The 20499-nt window shown below is 47.0% G+C and overlaps 2 protein-coding genes across 9 annotated transcripts in view; both read right to left on the bottom strand.

Annotated features, from left to right (window-relative positions):
- LOC110487221 (DDB1- and CUL4-associated factor 15) overlaps window positions 1-2657 on the bottom strand; it is a 41681-nt gene extending 39024 nt beyond the window's left edge. Inside the window, exons 1-2 of one of the 3 annotated variants that reach the window (XM_036939887.1) lie at window positions 2494-2657; window positions 1522-1619 (exon numbers count right to left, since the gene is read on the bottom strand). In XM_036939887.1, coding sequence (XP_036795782.1) covers window positions 1522-1619; window positions 2494-2586 — 191 coding nt within the window. In that variant the 5' untranslated portion in view covers window positions 2587-2657. The remainder of the gene's footprint in view (window positions 1-1521; window positions 1620-2493) is intronic. The other 2 variants (XM_036939885.1, XM_036939886.1) reach the window with 2 other exon arrangements.
- Window positions 2658-2864: 207 nt separating this feature from the next.
- Window positions 2865-18216, bottom strand: LOC110485446 (far upstream element-binding protein 2). 6 transcript variants are annotated; one of them, XM_036939882.1, is made up of 21 exons: window positions 17923-18216; window positions 16651-16759; window positions 16419-16478; window positions 16285-16321; window positions 16086-16144; window positions 15923-15994; window positions 14373-14430; window positions 13918-14089; window positions 13285-13383; window positions 12653-12772; window positions 12129-12231; window positions 11942-11947; window positions 11561-11566; window positions 11245-11250; window positions 10909-11033; window positions 6458-6763; window positions 6233-6348; window positions 5381-5475; window positions 4990-5199; window positions 4338-4510; window positions 2865-3927 (listed from the first exon to the last, which is right to left on the bottom strand). In XM_036939882.1, the coding sequence occupies exons 1-21, from the start codon at window positions 18007-18009 to the stop codon at window positions 3919-3921; spliced, it is 2028 nt and encodes a 675-aa protein (XP_036795777.1). In that variant the 5' UTR covers window positions 18010-18216; the 3' UTR covers window positions 2865-3918. The 6 variants fall into 6 exon arrangements, with proteins under 6 accessions (XP_036795777.1, XP_036795774.1, XP_036795775.1 ...); XM_036939879.1 differs by having other exon boundaries at window positions 15911-15994; XM_036939880.1 differs by lacking the exon at window positions 11245-11250 and having other exon boundaries at window positions 15911-15994.
- Between the last annotated feature and the right edge of the window lie 2283 nt (window positions 18217-20499).

Raw genomic sequence — 20499 nt, forward strand, 5'->3', positions numbered from 1 at the left:
GGAATTATAGTGAAAACAACAAAACTATGAAATAACACATATGGAATCATGTAGTAAACCCCCCCCCAAAAAGTGATGAACAAATCAAAATATATTTTATATTTGAGATTCTTCAAAGTAGCCACCCTTTGCCTTGGTGACAGCTTTGCACACTTGGCATTCTCTCAACCAGCTTCAATTAACAGGTGTGCCTTGTTAAGTTATTTTGTGGAATTTCTTTCCTTCTTAACGCGTTTGATCCAATCAGTTGTGTTGTGACGTGGTAGGGGTGACATACAGAAGATAACTCTATTTGGTAAAAGAACAAGTCCATATTTGGGCAAGAACAGCTCAAATAAGCAAAGACAAACGACAGTCCATCATTACTTTAAGACATGAAGGTCAGTCAATCTGGAAAATGTCAAGAACTTTGAAAGTTTCTTCATGTGCAGTTGAAGCACTAACCATGAAGCACTATGATGAAACTGGCACTCATGAGGACCGCCACAGGAAAGGAAGACCCAGGGTTACCTCTGCTGCAGAGGATAAGTTACATTGAGTTAACAGCCTCAGAAATTGCAGCCCAAATAAATGCTTCACAGAGTTCATCATCAACTGTTCAGAGGAGACTGTGTGAATCAAGCCTTCATGGTTGAATTGCGGCAAAGAAACCACTACTAAAGGACACCAATAAGAAGAAGAGACTTGCTTTGGCAAAGAAACACGAGCAATGGACATTAGACCGGTGGTAATCTGTCCTTTGGTCTGATGAGTCAAAATTTGAGATGTTTGGTTACAACCGCTGTGTCTTTGTAAGACGCAGAGTAGGTGAACGGATGATCTCCATATGTGTGGTTCCCACTCTGAAACAGAGGTGGTGTTGTGATGGTGCTTTGCTGGTGACACTGTCTGTGATTTATTTAGAATTCAAGGCACACTGAACTAGCAGGGCTACCACAGCATTCTGCAGAGATATGACATGCCATCTGGTTTGCACTTAGTGGGACTATCATTTGTTTTTCAACACAACAATGACCCAAAACACACCTTTAAGATGTGTTAGGGCTATTAGACCAAGAAGGAAAGTGATGGAGTGCTGCATCAGATGACCTGGCCTCCACAATCACCCAACCTCAAACCAATTGAGATGGTTTGGGATGAGTTGGATGGCAGAGCGAAGGAAAAGCATCCAACAAGCGCTCAGCATATGTGGGAACTCCTTCGAGACTGTTGCTGGTTGAGAGAATGCCAAGAGTGTGCAAAGCTGTCACCAAGCAAAGGGTGGCTACTTTGAAGAATCTCAAATATATGTATATTTTTTTGGTTACTATATGATTCCGTGTGTTATTTCATAGTTTTGATGTCTTCACTGTTATTATACAATGTAGAAAACAGTACAAATAAAACCCAAACTTTTGACTGGTACTGTATATACACACACAGTATCTGTGTAAAGTTAGGACACACCTACTCACTCAAGTTTTTTGTCGTTATTATCACTATTTTCTACATTGTAGAAAGACACTTTTCAAAAACACTCACCCTGCTCTGAGGAACTCCTCGCTGACTATGTTCTTCAGGGGAACACAGACGCGCGGGGGTAGTTTCCTGAACAAGCGCTGAGAATACTGGCCAGACAACTATAGGAGAGAGGACGTGGAAAGTTAGTGGAAAGTGGTCAACGTACCCAATAAATAACCTCCATTGAAACAGCTTGTTAGTCCAGGGGGTCGTGTGTATAACCATCTCAGAATAGTCGAGCGGATTTAGAATCCGTTTTGCCTTTCAGATTATGGGTAAGATTACTTGGACAGGAGGGACCTCAGATCAGCACCTACCCTGAGATGCTTGATACGCACAGCACTCGGATGAGGCTTGGTAGGAGTCCAGGAAACCAGTCTTAACCACTCTACCTACACACACACAGCAGTGTTCTGTCATCCAGGTCTCTAGGGTGTACACTGCATGGTTTTGTTCTAAATCAACATTAACACCTGATTTAACTCGCTGATCAGCATCATCTTTAACGTTAGCAGAAACAGAAGGCCAGCAGTCCCCAAGACCAGAATTGAAAAACATTGCAACACAGAGGAATCATGCCGTGCATAGTGATCTGAAATACCCAGCGGCGACTACAAATGCAAAACTAGTCAATTGGCGCGTTAGCTTGTTGCGTTAGTGAATGCGAAATAAACAGGTAACGTGCGCTAGCTGGCTTACTGCTCGGTTCAACAAACGTTAGCTAAGTGGCTTGGGATAGACGGTTAACTAGCTAACAACATTCCCTCACAATTTAGCAACCAGCTGGTTAACTTAGTTATCATGGATTGTAGCTAGGTTTTGGCCAAAGGTGGCTTGTTAACGAGTCAGCCTGCTAGCTAACGTTGGTGCTTAAAAACGCGTTAACTAGCTAGCATCCGCAGGGTCTGGCACTATCGAGACATTGACCCTGCGACTTCACATTCTTCGTCAAAGCCATGCTTGTGCCATTCTCTTGTCTAGTTTGTTGCATACCTTTCCACGGTTCAGAAGCTTAACGACATGTTCTTTGTGTTTTCTCTGCGTTTGTTTGTTACCGTCCTTTTCTGATTTCGAGCTGGGCGCCATTTTCCGCCGTAGTGTTGACTAGGCCCCGCCTACCTTCCGACCCATGGTCTTCCCATTGGTTCTCGATCATGGTGCGAGCAGTCCGATTGGCATACATGAACGTAAGTCAAAAACGAAAACAAATCTCCCAGCATGTGATTGGTTATAGGGTGAACAATATGATTGTTTTTGTCACAAATTAAGTTTGTTGAAACTATGTGCAACAAAACATTCAATCCTCCAAGTATCTCAATACTTATTTATTTTTTTATTGTGAAGTTTTTAAAAACAAGCAGTAAAAAAAAAAAAAAAAAAAAAAGGCATACAACATACATAACGACTTCTTGGAACACGAGGAAAAATAAAAGGTATCCCATCTGATGATGCAGCAATCTGATCTGAAGTCAGCAAGGGGACGGGGGCCTCGGGGACACAAACTGTGCCAAAACAACCAACATAACAAGCAGGCACACACTGTAGCAAGCATCCATAGAAACAGGGGCTTGTACACACAGTCAGTCGCACAGGCACACAAACCCAGGACCACCCTTTAGTTACTGAAAAATATCAACTAAGTAAAATTATAAGTGGGTGGGGGGAGGGGGGAAAAAAATGCTGCTACTTCATCAACACAGGGAATGTTTTAACTGAACTAGACGTTAATTAAAAATGAAAATAAAAGCCTAAAAAGCAAAAAAATATCCTTTTGCTTGCAAAAAAACAACTCGTTTTTACAAACTGATGCTGAATATTAGTAATAGTTATACTCCAAAGTACTGCTAGACGACAGTTTATTCCTCAGGAAAAACAAACAAATGACAGAAGTGCGAGTCCATGTATTTTACAGATGGGTATTAGCGAGGCCAATGAGCAGGAGCTCTTTACCATCTTCCCCTCTTCTTCTCTTCCCCTCCTCAGACACTAGTTGGGGTACAGGGTGAGGACAGGCAGACACTAGTTGGGATGCAGGGAGAGGACAGGCAGACACTAGGGGTTGGGGTGAAGGGTGAGGACAAAGGAAAAACAACCCTACCTGGTTGTTCAATCATTTCATCAGCAAAAAAATAAAAAATAAAATCGTAGAATTTGTTATTTTTCAGTTTTTGTAAAAAAGAAAAGGGGAATTTTTAGGGGAAGAGAAGAAGGGGTACTGGGATAAGAGGGAGGGTACTGGGAGTGTATTGGAGGGAGGGAATTAAGGTTTTGCTTCCGTCAAAACCAGACATTTTTTGAATTACTTAAACCCAGAAGAAAACATTTAAAAAGTCCAGAGAGCTGGATGGGATGAGGCTGCAGTGAAGAGACAGTCCTCCCGGTCCGCATCTAACAGGCTTGAGACTGGCTGGATTTGGTTCACTGGGCCTGGGAGAGAGAGAGAAGTTCAAGTAACTGTCCAGTGTTCCCAGATTTCTATGACATTTGTGACCTGTTGTCCTGGCTGAGTGGTGTGTGTGTGACCTGTTGTCCTGGCTGAGTGGTGTGTGTGTGTGTTACCCGTTGTCCTGGCTGAGTGGTGTGTGTGTGTGACCTGTTGTCCTGGCTGAGTGGTGTGTGTGTGTGACCTGTTGTCCTGGCTGAGTGGTGTGTGTGTGTGTGACCTGTTGTCCTGGCTGACTGGTGTGTGTGTGTGTGACCTGTTGTCCTGGCTGAGTGGTGTGTGTGTGTGTTACCTGTTGTCCAGGCTGAGTGGTGTGTGTGTGTGACCTGTTGTCCTGGCTGAGTGGTGTGTGTGTGTGACCTGTTGTCCTGGCTGAGTGGTGTGTGTGTGTTACCTGTTGTCCTTGCTGTGGGGTGGCAGCCTGTCCCGGAGCCCCTCCAGGGCCGTAGAAGGCCGCCTGCTGCCTGTAGTACTCAGCCCAGGCTGCACTGTAGTCCTGCTGTCCGCCGGCTCCTCCCCCGGCCACGGCTGCAGCCGGCGCTGCTGCAGCACCTCCACCGGGCTGGGCTGAGGAGAGACAGGGAGGGAAAGCGGATCAGATTTTAAGATCAAGAACTTGGACAAGAAAATAGTATTTGTTGATCACAATTCTGCTGTATAGAAATAAATCTGGAGGACATCTTCTGGATGAAACGTGTCCATTAAAAAAGGTGGCATGTAGAAGGACTCTATACAGTGTGAAGGCCTTTCAGTTATTTTCTAGTGACACACAGGCTCTCCTGACACGTCTGGAGACTGGACGGTACTAGCGGATGTCTTCTGGATCAAGATGGCCGCCGTTTGGCAAGCGCTGACCCAGCTGTGATTATCTATAGGTTTATTTTTACTAAATGTATCCACTATTATTTATTATTTATCCTGTGTTTTGTTTCTAGTGATACATTGTTATTGATTATTGCACTATAGGACATGTCATTGTAAAGTCAATATAACCATGGCGATGATCATAACCATGGCGATGATCATAACCATGGCGATAATCTTACCCATGCCCATCTTCTTGTAATACTCCTCCCAGGCCTTGGTGTAGTCTGGCTGGCCTCCAGGGGTCTGGGCTGCCTGGGAGGGGTCTGCCTGGACTGGGGCAGCTGCTGGGGCGTTGGGGGCCTGGCCCGGCATGGCGCCCCCTGGCTGCTGCTGGTAGTACTGCGCATAGTAGGCTGCCCACGCTGCATTGGGGTCTGCTGCTGCCTTGTCTGGGGGGGAAGATTAGAGAAAGAGGGTTGAAAGGGAGGAGAAGGTAAAAGTGAGGAGAGGAAACGAGAAGGTTAAAGAGGAAAGAGCGTTGAGGACAGTTCAGGGAAAAATTTATTGACCAGGAGGGAAAGTGCCTGATAAGAGTTCCAGACCAGTGTATATGAAGCCGTGTCTACTCACTGGGGTCGTGTGGCCCTCCAGGGGCCTGCCACTGCTGGAAGGTGTTTCCCCAGCCCTGAGGGGCCCCATAACCATGCCCACCTGGGGGGCCGCCACTGGAGAGAGAACAGAACAATAAAACACTTCATATCTTTCTAAGTCTTACAACGCATCAAACACACCAAAACGCATGATACCCATTGGCTTTAAGTAACATGTGGCCTTGTTTTATTCAGAGGAAGAAATGTAAATAACATACAATGTACATGACAGACAAATGGGGATATAAATCAAACATTTTGAGCCATAAAAATCCCTCAACAGCACAGGGGGATCAGAGCTGCTCACCGCACGAACAATAGACCCCTTCTTTTATGTGCATGGATGTATAACAGACTGTAGCGATGCAAACTAGCACTAGCCTTTATGTCCAGCAGGTGCTATAGCACCTAGCCTTTATGTCCAGCAGGTGCTATAGCACCTAGCCTTTATGTCCAGCAGGTGCTATAGCACCTAGCCTTTATGTCCAGCAGGTGCTATATCACCTAGCCTTTATGTCCAGCAGGTGCTATAGCACCTAGCCTTTATGTCCAGCAGGTGCTATATCACCTAGCCTTTATGTCCAGCAGGTGCTATAGCACCTAGCCTTTATGTCCAGCAGGTGCTATATCACCTAGCCTTTATGTCCAGCAGGTGCTATAGCACCTAGCCTTTATGTCCAGCAGGTGCTATAGCACCTAGCCTTTATGTCCAGCAGGTGCTATAGCACCTAGCCTTTATGTCCAGCAGGTGCTATATTTACTGTGTGTGTGTGGGGGGGGCGCCTGCATTATCAAGGTTGGGGTTGTAGGGGTGCATGGTTGGTGTACTTACTGCGGGGGTCCTCCGGGGCCACCAGGCCCTGGGTTGTAAGGGTTGGGGTTGTAGGGGCCCATTGGACCAGCTGGACCAGGTCCCCCAGGACCTCCCCCTAGAGGACACAGAGGAGCCTAGAGGAGCAGAGAGGAAACCATTCATTCCATTGACAGGTCATGTGGGACTATTAAACGATACACTGGGTGTTTAAATGTGTGTTGACACGCGTCCGTCCTCCCGTACCTCGATCTTGTCCTCTATGAGCTGCTTGGCGTGATCTATTTGTTGAGGGGACCCCCTGATGATGAACAGTTTGAAGTTGGGGTCCCCGTTGGGCGGCGGCTGACGCGAGATCTCCACAAAAGCCCCCGTCTGCTGGTTGATGGCCTTGACGTTCTCGCCACCCCGACCAATCACCAGGCCGCATTTGTGGGCGGGGATAGAGAAGGTGACTTCACCTCCCGGAGGACCGCCCCAGTTGCCCTGGCCTCGCCCCCTGCCATGGCCACCCTGAGGCATCCCCCCCGTGCCTGGTGGACCTGGAGGACCCTGGAGAAGAGACAGGTAAAGGCTTCCGCACGACGGCGCTCACATACTACCTTTTAAAGACCTTCGCTTGAAAACCGCAAAGTGCCAGTAGTACTATTTGTCCATTTGTAGACTCCGTAGCCAGTACACACTTCCTCAAAAATAGTCTTGATATAAATCTAAGATTACTCAAAAAAAAATAATTTGACATTTTTGCATAGATCTGAGTTGCATCTAACTAAGATGTTTTGTGTGGTATTTTGCAAGTGAAAAAATGTGCAGAAAAACAAGTCGTCTATAGACAACAGTTCAATGAAGATTCTCTACTATTGACCAATGAAGAATCTCTACTATTGACCAATGAAGGGACGTAGATGTCAAATGCTGAACTTCAGCCCCGAGAAAATTTGGTGCACAAACAGCTGAGAGAAATTAAATTTAAAAAAAAACTTGGCTGAACACCAAAACTGTCACAAAACGTCAGAATATTGCACAAACTGTTCTGAACGGTTTCAGATGGGAAGCTTTTTTTAAATTAAATTTATTTTTTAAAAAAACAGTGTCATTTTTATCCATCTGCCCAGGGACTAAAGCTGAAAATGTGCCCGCTGGCCAAATCTGGCACATTGACAGAAAATGTCCCCTTCAAAGAAATGTATTAATAAATACAAAAATGTCAAGGAGAAACTAGAAGGGGAATAGTGGGGAGACTTGATGTGCAGTGGCTTGCAAAAGTATTCACCCCCCTTGGCATTTTTACTATTTTGTTGCCTTACAACCTGGAATTAAAACTGATTTTGGGGGGTTTGTATCATTTGATTTACACAACATGCCTACCATTTTGAAGATGCATTTTTTTTTGAGAAACAAAGAAATCAGACAAAAAAAATAGAAACTGGAGCATGCATAACTATTCACCCCACCCCCCCCCCCCCCACACACTTTTTGCAGCAAGTCTCTTGGGGTATGTCTCCTCTATAAGCTTGGCACATCGAGCCACGGGGATTTTAGCCCATTCTTCAAGACAAAACCTCCCCAGCGCATTCAAGTTGGATGGGTTCCGCTGGTGTACAGCAATCTTTAAGTCATACCACAGATTCTCAATTGGATTGAGGTCTGGGATTTGACTAGGCCATTCCAAGACATTTAAAATGTACCCCCTTAAAACCACTCGAGTGTTGCTTAAGCAGTATGCTTAGGGTCATTGTCCTGCTGGAAGGTGAACCTCCGTCCCGGTCTCAAATCTCTGGAAGACTGAAACAGTTTTACCTCAAGAATTTCCCTGTATTTAATGCCATCCATCATTCCTTAAATTCTGACCAGTTTCCTAGTCCCTGCCGATGGAAAAACATGTTCTCAGGGTGATGAGGTGTTGGGTTTGCACCAGACATAGCGTATTCTTTGACAGCCAAAATGCTCAATTTTAGTCTCATCCAACCAGGGTGCCTTCTTCCATATGTTTGGGGAGTCTCCCACATGCCTTTTGGTGAACACCAAACATGTTCGCTTATTTTTTTCTTTAAGCAATGCTTTTTTTATGGCCACTCTTCCGTAAAGCCCAGCTCTGTGGAGTGTACGGCTTAAAGTGGTCCTATGGACAAATACTCCAATCTCCAGTGGAGCTTTGCAGCTACTTCAGGCTTATCTTTGGTCTCTTAATTGCGCCTCTGATTTAATGCCCTCTTTGCATGGTCTGAGTTTGTGGGCAGCCCTCTTGGCAGGTTTGTTGTGGTGGCACTTTGTAAAAAAAAAATATATATTTTTAAATTGAATATCCGAAACATACAATACACTTGCAGTGAAGCCGCTCAACAACTACATCATACCAGTCATCCAACTGACTCCCATTCAGAGCAACACAGAAGCATCCAGGGACAATGCCTTGCTCAAGGCCAACAACATGACCCGAACCCTCCAAGATCCCCCACAGGTCCCCAATAGCTGTCCCTCAACCATTCAGGACCACTCCCACAGTCCTACCCAATAGCTGTCCCTCAACCATTCAGGACCACTCCCACAGTCCCACCCCAAGCAGAAAAATACAATTGATTCCTTTCCCCAAGAACCCCCCAATGCACCAACAACCAAGAGAATGAACTAAGGAGAGAAAGACAACAGCAAAACAATAAAAACATGTTTTAAAAGGACAACTAAAGTTCTAACAGCAATGCCAACTGTATGTTCGTGTGCATGTCTGGCACCATTACATGTCTGGCACCATTACATGTATGTGTGTTCTTGTATGTGTTTATTTGAATGAGAGAGTGTGTGTATATGCATGTCTCCAAACACTGAGCAGCCTCAGGCAAACCGGCGTTGGCTGTAAAAACACTGCTCCTCCGTGTCATTCAAACTGACTTTTTATTATGTTTTGACTTTTATCTTTGACCATCATTCCATCTCCCGCAGAGCAACTAGTCCCACATAACAACCCTCAGCCCATCCATCTCCCCCACAGCAACTCCACTCCCACATCCCAACCCTCATCCCATCCCTCTCCACTCCCTCAGCCCATCCCTCTCCACTCCCTCAGCCCATCCCTCTCCACTCCCTCAGCCCATCCCTCTCCACTCCCTCAGCCCATCCCTCTCCACTCCCTCAGCCCATCCCTCTCCACTCCCTCAGCCCATCCCTCTCCACTCCCTCAGCCCATCCCTCTCCACTCCCTCAGCCCATCCCTCTCCACTCCCTCAGCCCATCCCTCTCCACTCCCTCAGCCCATCCCTCTCCACTCCCTCAGCCCAACCCATCCATCCATCTCTGCTGGCCACCCACTTCGGGTTTCTACTCAACACATTTTTCAAATATTATTTCCATATAAGAATTCTATAATTCTATAATAGTGACAAGAATTCTATAATAATTTTTATCAGAAAAGCACGAAATCTTGAATCCTGCGTTTTGTGGTTCTTCTTTCCATGTTTTAATAAGATTTAAAACGGTGCTCTGTGGGATGTTAAAAATGACTGATATGTTTATATAACCCAACCCTGATCTGACCTGTTTGGAGAGCTCCTTGGTCTTCATGGTGCCTCTTGCTTAGTGGTGTTGCAGACTCTGGGGCCTTTCAGAACAGGTGTATACACACACACACACTGAGATCACGTGACACTAAGTTAAATAAAGTCCACCTGTGTGCAATCTAAGTATGTGACTTCTGAAGGTAATCAGTGGCACCAGATCTTATTTAGGGGCTTCATAGTAAAGGGGGTGAATACACGCACCACTTTCCCAGTGTTTATGTTTCTGAACAAGTCATCTTTTTCATTTCACTTCAACAATGGACTATTTTGTGAAAGTCCATTACATGAAATCCAAATAAAAATCTAATTTAAATTCCAGGTTGTAATGCAACAAAACAGGAAAAATGCCAAGGGGGGTGAATACTTATGCAAGGCACATTTCAGATACGGCCTTCGAGACATCTCTCCTTCTCAAGACCAGAAAGTCTCACCTGTCCATACCCCTGCCCCATCTTATATTGAACTCAGTGTTTCCCCTTGCTCAGTGTTTCCCCTAGAGGGTAGTGTACGTACCCCTTGTCCTCCCATGTGTCAGTCTGTAGTGGGTAGTGTATGGACCCCCTACCCCCCCACGTGTCAGCCTGTAGTGGGTAGTGTACGTACCCCCTGCCCTCCCATGTGTCAGCCTGTAGTGGGTAGTGTACGTACCCCCTGCCCTCCCATGTGTCAGCCTGTAGAGGGTAGTGTACGTACCCCCTGCCCTCCCATGTGTCAGCCTGTAGTGGGTAGTGTACGTACCCCCTGCCCTCCCATGTGTCAGCCTGTAGTGGGTAGTGTACGTACCCCCTGCCCTCCCATGTGTCAGCCTGTAGAGGGTAGTGTACGTACCCCCTGCCCTCCCATGTGTCAGCCTGTAGAGGGTAGTGTACGTACCCCCAGCCCTCCCATGTGTCAGCCTGTAGAGGGTAGTGTACGTACCCCCTGCCCTCCCATGTGTCAGCCTTTAGAGGGTAGTGTACGTACCCCCTGCCCTCCCATGTGTCAGCCTGTAGAGGGTAGTGTACGTACCCCCTGCCCTCCCATGTGTCAGCCTGTAGAGGGTAGTGTACGTACCCCCTGCCCTCCCATGTGTCAGCCTGTAGAGGGTAGTGTACGTACCCCCTGCCCTCCCATGTGTCAGCCTGTAGAGGGTAGTGTACGTACCCCCTGTCCTCCGTCCTCCCTGACTCTGATGCTCTGCAGCAGCTCGTTGATGATGGAGGCAGCATGCTCACAGCGGTCTGGAGGGCCCATGATGTGGGCTATCTTATCAGGACCTGCACCGTCATCTAGAGAGAGAGAGGAGGGGAGGAGGGGGAAGGGAGGCAGCAAGAGGGGAGAGAGAGCGATCGAAAGACAACGAGAGAAAGATGGAGGGAAGCGCAGATCGCCGCGAAAGAAAGACAGATCGAGCAAAAAAGATGAGAAAGAGAGTCATCATAACGATCATCGTTTAAACCAAAAGGTTCCAGTATAAATGTCTCTTATACAGGTCTGTACCTTCATCTGACAGAGGGGGAAGAGAGAGAGGGAGAGAGGGGGAAGGGAGAGAGGGGGAAGGGAGAGAGGGGGAAGGGAGAGAGGGGGAAAAAGAATGAGAGAGTTACCATACTGTTCACAACACTCAGCTGAAGCAGAGTCAAGACAGGAAGTTGCTACCAGATTGGCACCTCTAAGAGGAGGTGTACTAACAAGCCCTTTCTGACCCGATAAACACTTCAATCTGTTGTGTGTGTATGTGTGTGTGTGTGTGTGTGTGTATGTAAGTGTGTGTGTGTGTGTGTGTGGTGTTTAAGTTTCATATACAGTCCTGTACCTTCATCTGACAGAGGGAGAGAGAAAGGGGGGAGGGGGACAAAGAGAGGGAGAGTTACCATAGTGATCATAACACTCAACTGAAGCAGGGTCAAAACGGGACGGCGCTACCTGGACTCGTCCCATAACAACAGACTGGAGTTCCCAGCTGCAAACCGTTTTGTTACGGTGGGGCTATACTGAACACGCCCCAGGTTCGCCCCATAGTCAAGTGACTTATTTAAATGTGGTGGGACTAACAGGAGGTCTGAGATGAGTTTGTTTCTCCTGGACCTATGATCACGTGTAAAAAAACACTCCATCATAAAATACTAATGTTTCCTATGATAGAAATATGTTAAATCTGTTGTAGGTGTGGGTTTGAATCTTATACGTCATGTACCTTCATCTGATAGAGAGAGGGGGGGGGGGGGGGGAGGGAGAGAGAACAAAAAGAGGGAGAGAATTACCATAGTGATTATAACAACTGAAGCAGGGTTTATGGGGGAGATACAGGGACTGGCTGAACAAGAACAGAAGGTCGTTTTCCGTAGCAGGAAGTCGTGTGTGTGTGTGTGTGTGATCCTCACCTGGTTTGAACTGTATCCTAACTCCAGCGTCTGCCTGGATCTTCTTGATCATCTCTCCACTTCGACCAATCACAACTCCCACAGAGTGGCGGGGCACGGGCACCTGGCCAATAAAGAGACACCGTAATGAGGAAAAGGCATCTGGCCCAACTGAAACACGCGATACTGATGAGGCGAAGACGTTGAACAGAGTTCTAGTCGAGGCTCGTTACTAAACGGGGCTGCAACGCCACAGTCACTCTACAACGTTTAACCATAGACTTAGAACGAGTAGAAGGGGCATTCTCAATCAGGTCAATGATGCTGCTGTCACATGTTCTATTTAACCTTCTAGTCAATCTAAGTCTATGGGTTTAACCCCTCATGGCTGCCTTCCCTGTGCCATGGTGGAAGGTGCGGTTAACACACAGATAGAGAGAAGCAGCTGGGGGAGTTTGACCTCCACAGCTCTGTCCAAATCCAGTCAGACTTCCAACTACAATCAAGTTGAATCCATCTCATAAACATTAAGAGATCCTACTCACATCCATGCCTCCTCCTCCTCCACCACCGCCTCCCCCCATTTGGTTGCCAAAATTGTTTCGGTCTCCAAAGCCAGCGTGATCCCTCTCTCTCAGAATCTCATTCACCAGCTCCTTCGCTTGCTGCAGAGAGAGAGAGGGAAAGTAAGAGAGGTTGATCAAGTCAGACAGTACTACCTGGCATAATATCAGAGACAACCAGCCCCATATCCAGGAATGCAGTACGTGTGGTGTACGCAGTACGTGCAATGGGGGCGTGTGGTGTACGCAGTACGTGCAACGGGGGCGTGGTGTACGCAGTACGTGCAACGGGGGCGGGTGGTGTACGCAGTACGTGTGGTGTACGCAGTACGTGCAACGGGGGCGTGTGGTGTACGCAGTACGTGCAACGGGGGCGGGTGGTGTACACAGTACGTGCAACGGGGGCGTGTGGTGTACGCAGTACGTGTGGTGTACGCAGTACGTGCAACGGGGGCGTGTGGTGTACGCAGTACGTGTGGTGTACGCAGTACGTGGAACAGGGGCGTGTGGTGTACGCAGTACGTGCAACGGGGGCGTACGCAGTACGTGTGGTGTACGCAGTACGTGCAACGGGGGCGTGTGGTGTACGCAGTACGTGCAACAGGGTTGTTTACCTGTACTTTGTAGGGGTCTCCGATGATGCGCAGGGGTTTGTCCATGTTGGGTGGCTGGGAACCATCTTGGATGAGGATCATCTTCACTCCAGCACGCTCCTACAGGGAAGAGATACATCTGTCATATATACACACATACATATATACATACACACATACATATATATATATATACACACACACACACACACATACATATATATATACACATACATATATATATACACACACACACACACATATATATATATCTCTATATCTATATCTATATCTATATCTATATGTATATATATATATATATATCTATATATCTATATCTATATGTATATATATATATATATCTATATATCTATATCTATATCTATATCTATATATCTATATATCTATCTCTATATATATCTATCTATCTATCTGACGAGCCTCCCCATGTATAGTGTTGGTTTCCTAGTACTTCCCTCCCATTATATTAGTAGCTGTGTTCTGATTCGTTCTCCTGTACAGATATTTGATGTACCAGTACACCCCCTGGACAGGACACTAGTCTATCTCCTGTTTCTGTAGGGTGAGGCAGCCTGATGTACCAGTACACCCCCTGGACCAGAGGCTTCAACTATACAACTTCCCAATGTGTACCTGCAGTTGTTTGATGGTCTCTCCTCCCTTGCCGATGATTAGGCCGGCCTTGCCAGCTGGGATCATCATCTCCTGCATGGAGCCACTCTGCCCATTGGTCGACTCGTGGAAAGAAGAGGAAGGAGCACCGCGCCCCCGAGATACAATCTCATCCAGAAACATCTTGGCTTTCCTGAAGAGGAAGAAAAGACAGGGAGGGGGGCAAGTCGTTAGAAAGAGTTGTGTAATGATCAGAAACACTTAACATGGCCCCTATGCCAGCGCCCAGAATTTTTCTAATTGAGATCAAACTAGGAAAAACTACAGAATCCTAATCGTGCCACACAGCTACAAGGGATACTTCCAAATGGCACCTTACTCCCTATGTAGGGCACTACTTTAGACCAGAGCCCTATTCCCTGTGTAGTGCATTACATTAGACCAGGGCCCTATGGGGACATGATTTAGTGTCTTACGCGATGGCGTCAGGGTTTCCTGTGAGGGAGACGCTCCTCTCTGGCATGCCACCACTGTCTGAAACACAAACAACAACAAGTAAACATCAACAAGTAAACAACATCGGTCTCACTGGCAGACTACAAATGCATCCCAATTGGCACCCTATTACTTACAAAGTGCACTAACAGAGCCCTATGGGCCCTGGTGAAAAGTAGTGCACTAACAGAGCCCTATGGCCCCCTGGTGAAAAGTAGTGCACTAACAGGGCCCTATGGGCCCCGGTGAAAAGTAGTGCACTAACAGGGCCCTATGGCCCCTGGTGAAAAGTAGTGCACTAACAGAGCCCTATGGCCCCTGGTGAAAAGTAGTGCACTAACAGAGCCCTATGGCCCCCTGGTGAAAAGTAGTGCACTAACAGAGCCCTATGGCCCCTGGTGAAAAGTAGTGCACTAACAGGGCCCTATGGCCCCTGGTGAAAAGTAGTGCACTAACAGAGCCCTATGGGCCCTGGTGAAAAGTAGTGCACTAACAGAGCCCTATGGGCCCCGGTGAAAAGTAGTGCACTAACAGAGCCCTATGGGCCCCGGTGAAAAGTAGTGCACTAACAGAGCCCTATGGCCCCTGGTGAAAAGTAGTGCACTAACAGAGCCCTATGGCCCCCTGGTGAAAAGTAGTGCACTAACAGAGCCCTATGGCCCCTGGTGAAAAGTAGTGCACTAACAGAGCTCTATGGCCCCTGGTGAAAAGTAGTGCACTAACAGAGCCCTATGGCCCCTGGTGAAAAGTAGTGCACTAACAGAGCCCTATGGCCCCTGGTGAAAAGTAGTGCACTAACAGAGCCCTATGGGCCCTGGTGAAAAGTAGTGCACTAACAGAGCCCTATGGCCCCTGGTGAAAAGTAGTGCACTAACAGAGCCCTATGGCCCCTGGTGAAAAGTAGTGCACTAACAGAGCCCTATGGCCCCCTGGTGAAAAGTAGTGCACTAACAGAGCCCTATGGCCCCTGGTGAAAAGTAGTGCACTAACAGAGCTCTATGGCCCCTGGTGAAAAGTAGTGCACTAACAGAGCCCTATGGCCCCTGGTGAAAAGTAGTGCACTAACAGGGCCCTATGGGCCCCGGTGAAAAGTAGTGCACGATAAAGGCATATGCTCCAGCCAAATGTAATGCTCTATTTTTGACCAGGGCGCTGGCCTAGAGTAGCGCCCTAAAAAAAGGTCATTGCTCTTGTCCAAAGAAGTGCACTATATTTGCTCAAGGCCCTGGTCAAAAGAAGTGCCGGATAGTCCCACGTTTTAATGTCACGTGCACAAGGACAACAGCATGCCTTTGTTGCGAGAGCCAATCAGAACACAGTGCCCTTTTATCAGGCATAATAATGGCCATCGCTCTGGTCTAAAGTAGTGCACTATATAGGGAATAGGGCTCTAGTCTAAAGTAGTGCACTATATAGGGAATAGGGCTCTGGTCTAAAGTAGTGCACTATATAGGGAATAGGGTGCCATCTGGGCTGCGTGCTGAGATAGTAGAGGTAGTATATAAAGAGAGGTGAGCACCTAGTTGCTCACCTGGAGCGATCTGGACCTTGCAGCCCGAGTCCTGCTGGATCTTGTTGATCTGCTCGCCCCCCCGACCAATGACTGTGGAGAAACAAGCCGTGAAGTCATTTTATCATAGTATGCGTGAACAGCTTCTCTGTGTGAGCCCAAGCGATACGGTGTGTGTACTCACTGAGTCCGACCATGCCGTCTGGCACTCTGTACTCCTCTGTCATAGTGGAGGGTCTGACACTGAAGAGAAAAGAGGGAGAAAGGAGAGAAAGGAGGAATGAATGCTTATCCTTCATAACAAGCCCAAAACACCAGGGAATCAAACACAGCAAAATATACAAGACAGTCAAAACGGAAAAAAAACATCCTTCTATTAATACCTTTGCTGAGACAGGGCAGCGAGCTGAGCTCCGATAGCTACAGGGAAGAGTAATGGATTAACAACCAATAGAAAGCAACCGATGAATGTGAGAGGATAGGCAGAGACAAGAGACGGTCTGTTAGGTATACGTACACAAAGCAGTGGCTGAGTCTCTGTCCCCCTGGGAAGACATCTTCTTGGCATCTGGTTGGTCTGATAAAACAGGAAAAACATGAACCTCAATACCATCCTGAAGTAAGGCTCCGGGAACATGATCCTCTGTGTGTACATAGTGCATGTGTGCGTCTCGGTTTTCCTCCGTGTGTATTACTCCATGTGTGTGTTGGTCCCTGTGCCTCTGTGTTGCCCTCCCCTGGTCTCCTACCTCCATCCTCCAGAGAGCGTTTCAGTGTTTGGAACGGGAAGCCCTCTCCTCCTCCTGCTCCTCCATTGTTACTTGGAGGTCCGGCATCTCCTCCGATCTTAGCTGCAATCTAGGGAACACACACAGCATGTATCCCATTCAAATGCATTGTGTGAGCGCCCAGAGAGAATGAATTTGGCCCAAGATGGTGATATATGGACCATTTTGTATAATCTTCCCCAGGTTTGAATCTGGAGCTGGTAGCCCGATCCTAGATCTGTAGCTGCCCAAGTACATCACCTCTACACAAACCATGTACCATCCCGCATCCCTTTATTACACAATAGCTGGGTTGGATCCCAAACAGCACTCTATAGTCCCGATAATGGACTACTTTGACCAGATCCCTGTGGTGCCATTTGAGAAGCAGACCTAGACTCGGTAGTTATTTTCTACACCCGGGGTTAGTCCAGGTAGCTGCCAGACTGGGATAAGAGGATCTCGTTTGGAGATACTGGCCTAATTCGTATCACAGACCTGTCGGCAGTAGCTAACGTTAACACTAGCTAGAGCGTGTTTGTGTCCCACTAGCTATGCAAGTTAGCTATTCTGAAACACTGGCCGACAAAATTTGACTGTTTTGGAAAAGTTTGCATCGCAGGTTCCATGTGGAAACGTCTACCTCATTAGCTAACGTTATTGAACTAGCTAGCTACTACCTTAATAAGTTAATGATAGTCTGCTGGCGCTAGCTAGTTACCAAACTTAAAGCTAACGCTAGCCACGTTAAATGATTGATGACTAACTAGTTAACTACTCACTAAATGGTAGGTCTATTGGAATATAAATTGAGGGCTTTTCGTAATCACCAACATTAGTTAGCTTGCTATCCAGGCACCTAACGGTAAGGTTAGTGTCGGTGTTTGGGGCTTGTTGGCTAGCTGCTATCTAGAACAAGGAAAGCATCGCCACGCCGAGAACACTATCAGCTAGCCTCACCAGCTAACGGTAGCACTCTAGCTAGCGTAAACCTTGTGGTGCTACCGAACTCAAACGTTTAACGTTAGCTAATATTAAAAACAAAGCCACACATGCGTACACCAACATGAGGTTCAAATCTAGGTTTTTTCGCATTTTGATTTCACCCACACACCAAGCCGGTCGGTCGCATCGATTCGAGTAACCCATCGACGGCCTCGTTGCAAGCTAGCTAGTTAGCCTAGCATCGTAGCTAGCGCACACAACAGACTGGCTTGGGTCAGTGCCCCAGTCTCGCTATTGCTCCGACCTTACCTGTCTGGCTCGCTGCACGGCGTCCGCGAAAGCATCTTTTTTGCCTCCAGCGCCCGCTCCGGCCCCGGGTGAGCCGTAGTCCGACATGCTGCTTGCTCTCTTGGGGAAAATACACAGACACACACGGGGGGTTTGGACAGGTAGTTAGGCCGAGCAGAGTTGCGCAGAAGCGGGAAGATGAGAAAGGCGAAGTGTGGGGAGGGCGCAGAAAGTGGGCATCAAACCTTCTAGCAGTCTTCCCTCCTAAAGTAACCAATCGGTGATTGCGAAGGAGGCGGTGAAGAATTACAGACACAAATCTTACTGGTTTACTGCCTCGAACCTAGGCCCTATTGACCAGGGCAGGGAGATACTTGATTGACAGTTCAGCTTCGACCAATCATCTGTAGGCGCTTTTTGAAGAGCCAATCGGAGTTTGAAGAATGGTCAAGTTGACCAATGTGCTTACAGAAACAACCTTTCCATTATTGATTGATGTTTGTAACGACCAATACCCATTTGGGGGCAACAATGAGCTCTTTCAGCTCGTAAAACACTCACCATCAATCAACCTTGCGCTATCTCAAAAGTCGAAAACACAGATGAAAGCAACAAAGCGGAAACTTTGACTTCGTTTTTGGTACCTTTGCTATAAATATTAGCCTGGTCCCAGATCTGTTGTGATTTTGCCTACTCCGTTGTCAAGCCAAATAGCGTGACAATTCCATAAGGAGTTGGCAAGAGAGCTGAACCAGACTAGCACCCAGGCTAACAGCATTCAGCCATGCCATTTAAATATTAGTGACCTAGCTACTTATGTTAGCTGATAGACATACCACTGTCCAATTTAGTGTCCCAAATGGCACCCTATTTCCCATATAGTGCACACATTTTGACCAGAGGAATGGTCAAGTAGTGTACTATATAGGGGGAATGGTCTATGGTCTAAAGTAGTGTACTATATAGGGTGAATGGTCTAAAGTAGTGTACTATATAGGGGGAATGGTCTCTGGTCTAAAGTAGGTAACTATATATTTTGTGGTCCCGAGTGGCGCAGGGGTCTTAGGCACTGAATCTCAGTGCTAGAGGTGTCACTACAGACCCTGGTTCAATCCCGGGCTGTATCACAACCGGCTGTGATCGGGAATCCCATAGGGCGGTGCACAATTGGCTAGCGTTGTCCAGGTTAGGAGAGGGTTTGGCCGGGGTAGGCCGTCACTGTAAAATCATAATTTGTTCTTAACTGACTTGCCTAGTTCAATAAAAATAATAATATAGGGGGATGGTCTCTGGTCTAAAGAAGGGCACTATATTGGGCAATTTGGGACATCACAATATATATTTTCATACATAATGACACCACACCAACAGCAACTTCAAACTACCAGTACTTTTCTTCTGATGAAAGAGCACCATGGCATTACTTTAGATCAAGGCTCTCTTGTGCATGGCAGATGTCCCCCATTCACAATACTCAGAACAGAATCCCCCCATTCACAATACTCAGAACAGAACCCCCCCCATTCACAATACTCAGAACAGAACCCCCCCCCCATTCACAATACTCAGAACAGAACCCCCATTCACAATACTCAGAACAGAACCCCCCCATTCACAACACTCAGAACAGAACCCCTCCATTCACAACACTCAGAACAGAACCCCCCCATTCACAACACTCAGAACAGAACCCCCCCCCATTCACAATACTCAGAACAGAACCCCACCATTCACAATACTCAGAACAGAACCCCTCCATTCACAACACTCAGAACAGAACCCCCCATTCACAATACTCAGAACAGAACCCCCATTCACAATACTTAGAACAGAACCCCCCCATTCACAATCCTCAGAACAGAACCACCTATTCACAATACTTAGAACAAAACACCCCATTCACAATACTCAGAACAGAACCCCACCATTCACAATACTCCGAACAGAACCCCTATTCACAATACTCAGAACAGAACCCCCCCATTCACAATACTCAGAACAGAACCCCCCATTCACAATACTCAGAACAGAACCCCCATTCACAATACTCAGAACAGAACCCCCATTCACAATACTCAGAACAGAACCCCCCCATTCACAATACTCAGAACAGAACCCACCATTCACAATACTCAGAACAGAACCCACCATTCACAATACTCAGAACAGAACCCCTCCATTCACAACACTCAGAACAGAACCCCCCCCATTCACAATACTCAGAACAGAACCCCCCCATTCACAATACTCAGAACAGAACCCCCATTCACAATACTCAGAACAGAACCCCACCATTCACAACACTCAGAACAGAACCCCCCATTCACAATACTCCGAACAGAACCCCCATTCACAATACTCAGAACAGAACCCCCCCATTCACAATACTCCGAACAGAACCCCCCCATTCACAATACTCAGAACAGAACCCCCTATTCACAATACTTAGAACAGAACCCCCTATTCACAATACTTAGAACAGAACCCCCCCATTCACAATACTCAGAACAGAACCCCCTATTCACAATACTTAGAACAAAACACCCCATTCACAATACTCAGAACAGAACCCCACCATTCACAATACTCCGAACAGAA

This window comes from Oncorhynchus mykiss, chromosome 13 (assembly GCF_013265735.2).
Source record: "Oncorhynchus mykiss isolate Arlee chromosome 13, USDA_OmykA_1.1, whole genome shotgun sequence".
NCBI lineage: Eukaryota > Metazoa > Chordata > Actinopteri > Salmoniformes > Salmonidae > Oncorhynchus > Oncorhynchus mykiss.

What these genes read in the sequence shown, in the direction of transcription:
- LOC110485446 (XM_036939879.1), bottom strand. Translation starts at nt 18,009, where the DNA reads ATGTCGGACTACGGCTCACCCGGGGCCGGAGCGGGCGCTGGAGGCAAA. An exon ending in CCGTGCAGCGAGCCAGACAG is followed by an intron (nt 16,760 to 17,922) that starts GTAAGGTCGGAG and finishes TGTGTTCCCTAG; the next exon opens with ATTGCAGCTAAGATCGGAGG. An exon ending in TCATAGAGGACAAGATCGAG is followed by an intron (nt 6,349 to 6,457) that starts GTACGGGAGGAC and finishes CTGCTCCTCTAG; the next exon opens with GCTCCTCTGTGTCCTCTAGG.